This window comes from Dermochelys coriacea, chromosome 2 (assembly GCF_009764565.3).
Source record: "Dermochelys coriacea isolate rDerCor1 chromosome 2, rDerCor1.pri.v4, whole genome shotgun sequence".
Classification (NCBI taxonomy): domain Eukaryota; kingdom Metazoa; phylum Chordata; order Testudines; family Dermochelyidae; genus Dermochelys; species Dermochelys coriacea.
In genome coordinates, this window is record NC_050069.1 from 1,395,966 (window position 1) to 1,407,821 (window position 11,856).

The window sequence follows — 11,856 nt, forward strand, 5'->3', positions numbered from 1 at the left end:
GAGTCAGGGTGACAGGGCCGGGTGGGGGTGACGAGGGCCAGGCCGGAGTCAGGGTGACAGGGCCGGGTGGGGGTGACGAGGGCCAGGCCGGAGTCAGGGTGACAGGGCCGAGCTGGGAGTGACGAGGGCCAGGCCGGAGTCAGGGTGACAGGGCCGGGTGGGGGTGACGAGGGCCAGGCCGGAGTCAGGGTGACAGGGCCGGGTGGGGGTGACGAGGGCCAGGCCGGAGTCAGGGTGACAGGGCCGAGCTGGGGGTGACGAGGGCCAGGCCGGAGTCAGGGTGACAGGGCCGGGTGGGGGTGACGAGGGCCAGGCCGGAGTCAGGGTGACAGGGCCGAGCTGGGGGTGACGAGGGCCAGGCCGGAGTCAGGGTGACAGGGCCGGGTGGGGGTGACGAGGGCCAGGCCGGAGTCAGGGTGACAGGGCCGAGCTGGGGGTGACGAGGGCCAGGCCGGAGTCAGGGTGACAGGGCCGGGTGGGGGTGACGAGGGCCAGGCCGGAGTCAGGGTGACAGGGCCGGGTGGGGGTGACGAGGGCCAGGCCGGAGTCAGGGTGACAGGGCCGAGCTGGGGGTGACGAGGGCCAGGCCGGAGTCAGGGTGACCGGGCCGGGTGGGGGTGACGAGGGCCAGGCCGGAGTCAGGGTGACAGGGCCGGGTGGGGGTGACGAGGGCCAGGCCGGAGTCAGGGTGACAGGGCCGAGCTGGGGGTGACGAGGGCCAGGCCAGAGTCAGGGTGACAGGGCCGGGTGGGGGTGACGAGGGCCAGGCCGGAGTCAGGGTGACAGGGCCGGGTGGGGGTGACGAGGGCCAGGCCGGAGTCAGGGTGACAGGGCCGAGCTGGGGGTGACGAGGGCCAGGCCGGAGTCAGGGTGACAGGGCCGGGTGGGGGTGACGAGGGCCAGGCCGGAGTCAGGGTGACAGGGCCGAGCTGGGGGTGACGAGGGCCAGGCCGGAGTCAGGGTGACAGGGCCGGGTGGGGGTGACGAGGGCCAGGCCGGAGTCAGGGTGACAGGGCCGGGTGGGGGTGACGAGGGCCAGGCCAGAGTCAGGGTGACAGGGCCGAGCTGGGGGTGACGAGGGCCAGGCCGGAGTCAGGGTGACAGGGCCGGGTGGGGGTGACGAGGGCCAGGCCGGAGTCAGGGTGACAGGGCCGAGCTGGGGGTGACGAGGGCCAGGCCGGAGTCAGGGTGACAGGGCCGAGCTGGGGGTGACGAGGGCCAGGCCGGAGTCAGGGTGACAGGGCCGGGTGGGGGTGACGAGGGCCAGGCCGGAGTCAGGGTGACAGGGCCGGGTGGGGGTGACGAGGGCCAGGCCGGAGTCAGGGTGACAGGGCCGGGTGGGGGTGACGAGGGCCAGGCCGGAGTCAGGGTGACAGGGCCGGGTGGGGGTGACGAGGGCCAGGCCGGAGTCAGGGTGACAGGGCCGAGCTGGGGGTGACGAGGGCCAGGCCGGAGTCAGGGTGACAGGGCTGGGGGTGACTGACGAGGGCCAGGCCAGAGTCAGGGTGACAGGGCCGGGTGGGGGTGACGAGGGCCAGGCCGGAGTCAGGGTGACAGGGCCGGGTGGGGGTGACGAGGGCCAGGCCAGAGTCAGGGTGACAGGGCCGGGTGGGGGTGACGAGGGCCAGGCCGGAGTCAGGGTGACAGGGCCGGGTGGGGGTGACGAGGGCCAGGCCAGAGTCAGGGTGACAGGGCTGGGGGTGACTGACGAGGGCCGGCCTGTGGGGAGGCGGCTGGGTCCAGCGACAGCCGTGGTCTGGGTAATGTGCACCCAGCCTCGTGCCAACGGGCCCCTCTCAGGGCCTGATCCTGGCACCGCGGGGCTCAGAGTAAAACTCCCCTTGCCGCGCGTCCGAGTGGGGGCAGGCCCGCAGTGTCGCTAGGGTCAGTCTGTAATGGGGGGAGGGGGTCCTTGGGTCAGGCCCCCCATGGCCTGTGCTGGCAACACGGGACGCACTGAGCCCGGGCCCAGACCAGGAGCAGACGCCGGCCGGGTGCAGGACGGGAGGGCCCCAGCGCACCTACCTGCCAGCGGCTGGGCCCCGGGGCGCGCAGGCTGCCGGCCCCACAGGGAGCACACCAGGAACAGGACCCAGACGCAGACAGAGCTCAGCCCCAGCGCCGTGACCCAGGCCACGCGCAGCCACGCGGGGTCCCTCGGCACCCACGGGCCCAGGGGGGACATGCTAAGGCACTGCCCGGCCGGCTGCGTGGCGCTGTGTGTGTGCAGAGCCCGGCCCCGTTAACCCTGCCATCCCCGCCCGCTGCAGAGGGCCAGATGTGCTCCAGATGTGCTCCAGCCCCTCCCTGTGAGTCACTGTGGTGTGAGGCACAGCTCCAAGCCCTCGCCCCCCCAGCCCCAGCGCAGCGCTGGGTAACCCTTGGTGGGGAGGGGCCCAGCTGGGGGGCCGTGGGGCTGCAGGCCAGCAGGGTATGTGGTTACAGACAGCTGTTGGCACAGCCTCTCCCCCACCCCCGGGCCTCACACCCCTCTCCGTCCCTGCTTCCTTCATTCACCCCCCAGGCTCCAGCCCTCCCCCCTCACCTTTCCCAGCCTGGCAGAGCTCCACGTGCCCCCAGGATAGCCCTGCCCCCACCTCGTTATTCCCCAGGCAGGGGGCACTGTGAGGAGTGGGGCAGAAGGGCTGGCTGAAGGGCAACTCCCAGCTACTCCAGCCTCTCCCCGCAGGGGGCGCTGTGGGGGGGGCAGGAGGGCTGACCATGGGGGAGCTCCCGGCTACTCTAGCCCCACCTCTCCCAGCAGGGGGTGGTGTGGGGGGGCAGGAGGGCTGACTGGGGGTGGGGGGAGCTCCCAGCTATTCCCTCTCTTCACCAGAGCATCGCCTTCCTGGGGACCATGCTCCACTCCTTACTGAATGCCCTTCCCTCCTGAGCATCACCATGGGCCCCCGAGCCATAGTTCCCCCATGGCCAGACCCCACAGCCAATGGGGCTGCTCTTCCTACCCACCTGCTCTCTGGCTGGGGGCAAATGGGTGCCACCGTGGCTAGATCCTGTCCCGCAGCCATCTGTCCTGGAGGGCTCCAGGGGGCCCAGTGCACTGGGGACAGAGCTGCTGGAAGTATAGAGGGTCCCGGAGATCCAGCACCCAGGCCCCACAGCTCCCTAGAAGGATGAGCCCCACCCAGTGTGAATAGAGGCGGTGCCAGCCCCTGCCTGGAGCCAGCAGCATTGCTCATGGGTACCCTGGGCATGTCCATGCCGCAAGGTCTATAGTGGCACAGCCGCAGCACCCTAGTGTAGACACGTACTGCCGTGAGGGAATCCCCCCCTTGCTGTGTCCATGGGGGCGCGGAGAACCAAGCCAGAGCGCTCAGGGTGCGCCATTGTTCACAGCCCAAAGTGATATTTGTGTGTTGCCTCGACGATGGCCTGCTCTGTTCATCCCCTTTGGGGCGCCTGGTACTGGCCGCTGTCGGCAGACAGGACACAGGGCTCGATGGAGTTGCAGCTAGCAAGAGATGTTAAGAGTAACAAGAAGGGTTTCTTCAGGTATGTTAGCAACAAGAAGAAAGTCAAGGAAAGTGGGGGCCCCTTACTGAATGAGGGAGGCAACCTAGTGACAGAGGATGTGGAAAAAGCTAATGTTCTCCATGCTTTTTTTGTCTCTGTCTTCACGAACAAGGTCAGCTCCCAGACTGCTGCACTGGGCAGCACAGCCTGGGGAGGAGGTGACCAGCCCTCTGTGGAGAAAGAAGTGGTTCGGGACTATTTAGAAAAGCTGGATAGCACAAGTCCATGGGGCCAGATGCGCTGCATCCGAGAGTGCTAAAGGAGTTGGCGGATGAGATTACAGAGCCACTGGCCATTATCTTTGAAAACTCCTGGCGATCGGGGAAAGTCCTGGACGACTGGAAAAAGGCTAATGTAGTGCCCATCTTTAAAAAAGGAAGAAGGAGGATCCTGGGAACTACAGGCCAGTCAGCCTCACCTCAGTCCCTGGAAAAATCATGGAGCAGGTCTTCAAGGAATCAATTCTTAAGCACTTAGAGGAGAGGAAAGTGATCAGGAACAGTCAGCATGGATTCACCAAGGGCAAGTCATGCCTGACTATCTAATTGCCTTCTATGACGAGATAACTGGCTCTGTGGATGAGGGGAAAGCAGTGGACGTGTTGTTCCTTGACTTTAGCAAAACTTTTGACATGGTCTCCCACAGTATTCTTGCCAGCAAGTTAAAGAAGTATGAGCTGGATGAATAGACTATAAGGTGGATAAAAGTTGGTTAGATTGTTGTGCTCAACAGGTAGTGATGAATGGCTCCATGTCTAGTTGGCAGCCGGTATCAAGTGGAGTGCCCCAAGGGTTGGTCCTCGGGCCGGTTTTGTTCAATATCTTCATTAATGATCTGGGGGATGGTGTGGATTGCACCCTCAGCAAGTTTGCAGATGACACTAAACTGGGAGGAGAGGTAGATACACTGGAGGTTAGGGATAGGATACAGAGGGTCCTAGACAAATCAGAGGATTGGGCCAAAAGAAATCTGATGAGGTTCAACAAGGACAAGTGCAGAGTCCTGTACTTAGGAAGGAAGAATCTCGTGCACCGCTACAGACTAGGGATCGAATGTCTCGGCAGCAGTTCTGCAGAAAAGGACCTAGGGGTTACAGTGGACGAGAAGCTGGATATGAGTCAACAGTGTGCCCTTGTTGCCAAGAAGGCCAATGGCATTTTGGGATGTATAAGTAGGGGCATTGCCAGCAGATCAAGGGACGTGATCGTTCCCCTCTATTTGGCACGGGTGAGGCCTCATCTGGAGTACTGTGTCCAGTTTTGGGCCCCACACTACAAGAAGGATGTGGAAAAATTTGAAAGCGTCCAGCGGAGGGCAACAAAAATGATTAGGGGACCAGAACACATGACTTATGAGGAGAGGCTGAGGGAACTGGGCTTGTTAAGTCTGCAGAAGAGAAGAATGAGGGGGGATTTGCTAGCTGCTTTCAACTACCTGAAAGGGGGTTCCAAAGAGGATGGATCTAGACTGTTCTCAATGGTAGCAGATGACAGAACAAGGAGCAATGGTCTCAAGTTGCAGTGGGGGAGGTTTAGGTTGGGATATTAGGAAACACTATTTCACTAGGAGGGTGGTGACGCACTGGAATGTGTTACCTCGGGAGGTGGTGGAATCTCCTTCCTTAGAGGTTTTCAAGGTCAGGCTTGACAAAGCCCTGGCTGGGATGATTTAGCTGGGGATTGGTCCTGCTTTGAGCAGAGGGTTGGACTAGATACCTCCTGAGGTCCCTTCCAACCTTGATATTCTATGATTCGATGACCTTGGGTCTGACCCAGTCTGGCCGCTCTGATGTTCTTATGATGCAGTGGGGCAGTCTGTGTTCGAGCACAGCCCAGGCTACAGACTTCAGGGCCAGAAGGAACCATGGGCTGACCCCGTGTCACACAGCCAGAGACCTGCCCCAGATCATTCCTAGGGCAGAGCTTTTAGCCAGCCTGCCAGTCTGGATCTGACAATCGCCGGTGACAGAGAATCCACCCCGGCCTTGGGGAAATTGGCCCACTAGCTAACTACTCTCACTGTTGAAAATTTACGCCTTATTTCCAGTTGGAATTCATCTCATTTCAGCTTCCAGCCTCCGACCACCTCAGCCCTTTCTCCGCCTGTGATTAAATATTTGTTCCCCAGGTAGGTGTAACCCAGCTGCCCAGTGGAGTCGGCAGCAACTAACGCCGGGGCAGGTTCAAAACAGAACCAGCTCAAACCCCCACCCAGCAACCTGGGACACCAATCATCACCCCTCTCGCAAGCACGGAGTCTGTGGGTAACAAGAGAGCAGGGAACCAAGCCGTCACGGACTCCCCAGGCGATGTCTGGAGCTGCTCCCTGCGAAGCCAGTCAGGACTCCCGGGAAGTCTCCTCTCTGGGAGCAGACTGTCTGCAGGACACACAGCTCACCCGGCTGCTCCCTTTCTGGGTCTGAGCTCAGAGCACTCTGCATCCTCTGCCCCTCCGTGCGCTTCCCACAGTGAGTCCACCCAGGTGGGGTCCTGGGGAAGCCAGAGTGTCCTGCACCCCAGCTCCGCAGTCAGACGTGACTCTCAGCCTTTAGCTCTCACCTTGCAGGGGGGAAGGGCCCAGGCCATCAGATGCCAGGAAACAGGGTGTCGGCCATTCTCTGTGTCCAGACCCCTGCACACACCTGCCCTCTAGGGCTCTGCAACGATCATACACCCTTATCCCACCCCCTAGATACTTAAGAACAGCCTAGGGGAAACTGAGGCACCCCCACACTATTCAGAGGAAACATTAAGAACAGTCCTGCTTCATCACACAAGCATCAGGCTGAGAAATCACCATAGGCACATTCACAAACATAAAAAGAAAAGGAGGACTTGCGGCACCTTAGAGACTAACAAATTTATTTGAGCATAAGCTTTCATGAGCTACAGCTCACTTCAGCAAACCCGACCCCACCACACATTGTCCAGTGCCTGTTGCCTCAGTTTCCTACGTTGCAGTGGGAAAGGCCAACAAACAAATGTCCCTCTAACACACCATCTCCCTGCATGGCCCCCCACTCACAGCCGGCTGTCCTTGGTCAGCAGAGAGCTGGAGTTCAGAGGTGAGTTCATGGCGTTCACCTCCCACGGGGCATGGGAGGGGGGACACTGAACAACACCTCTGCGACTGGTGTAGAACTGATCAATGAAATTGTTCACTTTATGACTATAACTTCATAAGCAAAGTTTTATGAATGAAACAACATTAATTCATAAAACTGGTTACCCCAATAACTGGCTAATTGCTGCTTAAATCACTGAAACTTGCACTGTTTCAACATTGTAACTTCTGCTCACTGTTTGCCATTCCTTACACTTGTCCATATTGTAACCCAAACTCCATTTTAACTTGTCCCAAACTCAATTTTCAAATGCTCACTCCCTTTTGTAAAAGCTTGCTGTGACCTTCATTTTTGCAAAACCCTGCTGTAATCTGATTAGTGTAGTTTAGATGGTGTGAATGAGGTATGTATGGATGATGGAATCAACCTCCAGCCCCAACCTGTCCTGATGAAACACCAAGGGCTGAAGATGCAGACAACAGCCGTGACAAAGCAAGAAGAGTCCACCCTCAAAAGAAAAGAACAAAAGTACAATTGAAGGAACATCAAAGCCAGGTCCTAGGCTGAAAGTCACATCTGCAATTGTCGGGTGATCAATCACACCAGACCCAGAGGCAGCGTGACACAGCAAGACCTATAGACTCTGGATTCAAACTAAAGCCTACAAAAAGGATGGGTGAGATGGAAGACTTTGGAGGGTAACATTCTGCTGCCAACATGGAAGGGCATCGGTGCCCAACAGAGACCCAGCCCTTCCTTGTGCCCGGCTTTCCTGGCCAGTTAGCTGCCACAAGCTGCGAACCCAAGCCACGAACCCAAGCTACTTTCAGGACTGGTAACTATACAGCACTGCAGAACATTTGGGGTAAAAAGAAAAGGAGTACTTGTGGCACCTTAGAGACTAACAAATTTATTTGAGCATAAGCTTTCGTGAGCTACAGCTCACTTCATCAGAATGAATGCATCCGATGAAGTGAGCTGTAGCTCACGAAAGCTTATGCTCTAATAAATTTGTTAGTTTCTAAGGTGCCACAAGTACTCCTTTTCTTTTTGCGAATACAGACTGACACGGCTGCTACTCTGAAACCTAACATTTGGGGGGGGGGTTGTGTGTGAGTCTGTGTGTATACATAGGTATTAGATATTAGCTATTGGTCATAAATCAAATTATGTAATAATAAACGTGGTATCTTGTCTTGTCCCCTGAAACGATCCTGTGTGGTTTTGTCTGTATAACACTGACTCATAGGTCGGGTGTCTCCCTGCTGTTCTCCCATCGTCACAGCCTCAGGTTCCACCACTTCATCCACTGCTCAGCCATTTCAGCCTTAGGCAGCAATAAATCACCCTCAGAAACCCCCAACCCAGCACTCGCAATGACGTCTAACCAGCTCCCTCCCCGAGAAACCCTTCACTGATGACACACAGCCCAGCTGGCCTCAGCACCCTTACCCCTGCTGAGTGAGTGAGCCCAGTTAGGGGCAGCAGCTCCATCGGGGCAGGTCTGCTGCCCATCGCTGGACAATCGGGTAACAATATCCCATTACCCTGGCACCCAGTACTGCAGAGATTTGCAACTCCAAACCAACCAAACGTGACCATTCTGGTGAAGCAGCCCCACCTGCTGCACCCAGGCAGAATTGGTGCATCTGTGCACACCCCATCTGCTCCTGAAGTCCTCCCTCAACCCATCCCTAGGGGCCAGGGGAGAGCTCAGTCACACCCCGCTGACTCAGGGTCAGCTAAACCCTTGGACTTCTAAATCCTGGCTAAACCCAACATGGCTGCATTGGAGAACTGGTCACCTGCAGTTTTCCAGCAGGGGCTGCCGCTGGCCTTGTCTGCGCTAGGAAAAGGGGCTTTTCCCATGTGCTGGCTAATTTGAGGCCCCCCCATGGATCCTTGGCCTACTCCACATGGGAACCCCCCCACCCTGCCCGGGATTCTCCCCGTGTCCATCACCAGCAGCTGAGAACCCAGCTTCTATCCCACGGTTCTTGCTGGGAGATGCCTGCGGGTGGGCGGCACCATGCCTGGCACTGCCAGGTCTGCTTGCCTTGCTGCACAGCTGGGCACCGGCCCTGGCACCTGTGGGGATGCAGTGTGCAGTCCTTGTGCTGACATACCCCAGAGTGTATCCTGGGCCTGGCCCCTGGGGGTGCTGCTCCCACGGCCTGGGAACCCCGGCTGCAGCTGCTCATGGCTGGGCCTGGCGGCTCTGGGAGAAGTGGCTACTCCTCTGAGCCAGCTGCAGGGAATGGCTGTGTCCTCCTCCCCCCAGTCTCTATGCACGTTGGGGGGCAGCGACCGATGCCAGTGCCATGCCTCTGTGGGGGCTGCCCATCTCAACATGGGGACCGTGAGGGACCTGGTGCCAGGATTCACATGCTGCAGGGGAGTGAGGGAGCAGTGGGAACTGCCAGTGCCTGCAGGGGGCAGGGAGCCACCCTCACCAGTGGGGCACCCCTCTGCCGTGGGGTGGGGGAGTACAATGGGGGAGCAATGGCACAGCGGGGTGACTGGGCCCAGGCAGGGAGAAGTGATCTGCTGGGTGTGGCTCTAAGTGGCTGGATAGGTGAGTCCCCTGGGCACAGGGCCATGCCAGTACCGGCAGTGCCGGCCTGGCCCAGTTGCCCCCCCCACCCCAAGTTCACAGTGGCTTTAGGCAATGCATTGGGCTGGCCACGGCAGCCTGATTTCCACAGTCACCCCCACCACCACCCCAGCGTGAATCAGGAGTGATTCCCTGGCATCCCATGTAGCAGGGGCAGGGAGCAGGGAATTGGGTCTGGGGTCTCTTGCAGGAGTGCGGGTGGTTAGGTGGTGTGACGTTATTGACATGAACTGGGACCGTATAGATCATTGTTGCAACCAAAGTCCTGTATTGGCACCAAATCTATAAAGGGGGTTAAATAGAGTGTCTAAGACAAGGTTATGGTTTGCTGGTTATGATTATGCTGTTTGTATGTAAAAAGAAAAGGAGTACTTGTGGCACCTTACAGACTAACAAATTTATTTGAGCATAAGCTTTCGTGAGCTACAGCTCACTTCATCGGATGCATTCAGTGCATTAACACGGCCCCCTCTGTTCTCCAGAGACTTGATATGAACCTGCACTTTATTCTCTCACTGCTACAAACCTGAACCAAGAACTTTGCCGTTACTATATGTCATTGATTCCATTTAACTAATCCTAGCTCTCATCTATATCTTGTTCCTTTTATGAATAAACCTTTAGATTTTAGATTCTAAAGGATTGGCAACAGTGTGATTTGTGGGTAAGATCGGATTTGTACATTGACCTGGATCTGTGGCTTGGTCCTTTGGGATCGAGAGAACCTTTTTTCTTCTACTGGGGTATTGGTTTTCATAACCATTTGCCCCCATAACGAGTGGCACTGGTGGTGATCTTGGGAAACTGGAGTGTCGAAGGGAATTGCTTGTGTGACTTGTGGTTAGCCAGTGGGGTGAGACCAAAGTCTTCTCTGTTTGGCTGGTTTGGTTCGCCTTGGTGTGCACAGAAACCCCAGCCTGGGGCTGTGACTGCCCTGCTTGAAGCAGTTTGTCCAGAGCTGGCACCCTCAGGTGGGTCTCGCCAGAACCAGCCTCGTCACAGGGGGTGACTGCTGTGAATCAGTGCCCAGGCCTGAGTCTGCCCCCCAGGCATGTCCAGCCGCAGCCTCCCAGGGTGGGGTGCAGGTGAGATCTGGGGTGAGCATGCCCCAGGGGGATGGGGGAGTCTGGGACAAGTAAGCCCTGGGGGTTGGGCTCTGGGACAGGCAGCCCACAACTGGGGCAGGGGAGCTCTGGGGCAGGCAGGCCATGGTCTCGGGGGGGTGGGGCTGGATATCTCAGGTATCCAGGCCCCATAGGGGTGGGGGAGCTCTGGGGTGGGCAGGCCCCATGGGGGTAGGGGAAGCTCTGCTGTGGGCAGGCCATGGGCTCAGGGGATGGGGCCGGGTGTCCAGAGTACCCAGGCCCTGAGAGGGGCAGGGGGAGCTCTGGGGTGGGCAGGCCCCATGGGGGTGGGCAGGGGGAGCTCTGGGGCGGGCAGGCCCTAGACCAAGCAGAGCTGAGCTTTCTGGGCATGGGCAGCCCCGCAGTCCTGGTGGCAGCGCCGGGTGGCTTGGGCAGCAGGAGAGGCTGGGAGGCCATGAATTCACGGACTCTGTCTGGGAGACTGACGCACGGGGGGGGGGGGGGAGCTGGCTGTGCTGTGAGGGGGCAGGGCAGGACCTGGCCCTGTAGCCTCTGTAAGTGGCTCCCAGGGCAGGGAACTGGCTATGTTGGCCAGCAGTGTCCCTTGGGAGGAGCCCGTGAGCCTGGCATGTATCCCAGCCCCAGGGTGGGCGTCTCTCATCCCCCAGCCTTCTGACAGCAGGCAGCAGATTCTGGCAAGGACCCGCTAGCTGGGTCCCTCGTCTCGGGGGAGAGGGGGCTGTATAGGTTGCTGGCCATCAATAATAAAGGGTGGGGGTACAGAGAGGGCAGATCTGAGCACTTAGCACCAAATCTAGATGTTGAGAATGAAAATGATGAAGGACCCAAAAGACACACAGTGAAGAAATGTGTGAAATGCTCCCACCCTACTCCAGTGCTAGGGGCCAGGGGAGCAAACAAGGGGACTTGGAATGGCTCGTGGGTCAGTGTAAATTCGATCGAGCTGGTATTTCTGAAACCAGGTGGGATGATTCCCAGGACTGGACTCTGAAAATCTATGGTTATAACGTGTTTAGGCAGGATTGAATGGTCCAGAGGGGAGGGGGCAGGGCAGAAATGGCTCTCTCTACATGTCAAAAGTGGCATTACCTGTTTCGGAGTCACTGAGAACTCAGAAGAAAATAATCTTGAATAAGGTTGGATGTTAGTGGCTGCTACAAATCTCCAAATCCCACTGGGGAACAGGCGGACCAGCTCCTTTCACATCTATCTGCTCCGTGTATGAAGAAAAGCTGCGTGATCACAGAGGATTTGGGGGACGGACACTTCAGTCTGCATGACACATGCTGGAGGTCTCACGCTGCCGCGGATGTACTCTAACATCCTCGGAATTCCTAAACATTACAGATGATAATTTCCTAACTCAGAAAATGTTGCAACCAACACAGGAGAATTCTGTGTTAGACTTTGTCTCGACAGGTAGGGAGGCACTGATCACAAAACTATAAACTAATGGTAACTTAGATACAATGGATCATGACTTGATCACATTTATAATGTGCAAATGGAATAAAGTCCAGACCATAAGAGATACACTT

General features: G+C 58.0%; 1 protein-coding gene across 2 annotated transcripts in view; it reads right to left on the reverse strand.

Moving 5' to 3' along the window:
- Window positions 1-2,209, reverse strand: part of PLEC (plectin) — a 166,566-nt gene extending 164,357 nt beyond the window's left edge. For both annotated transcript variants that reach the window (XM_043507195.1, XM_043507194.1), the window contains exon 1: window positions 2,026-2,209. In XM_043507195.1, coding sequence (XP_043363130.1) covers window positions 2,026-2,185 — 160 coding nt within the window. In that variant the 5' untranslated portion in view covers window positions 2,186-2,209. The remainder of the gene's footprint in view (window positions 1-2,025) is intronic.
- Between the last annotated feature and the right edge of the window lie 9,647 nt (window positions 2,210-11,856).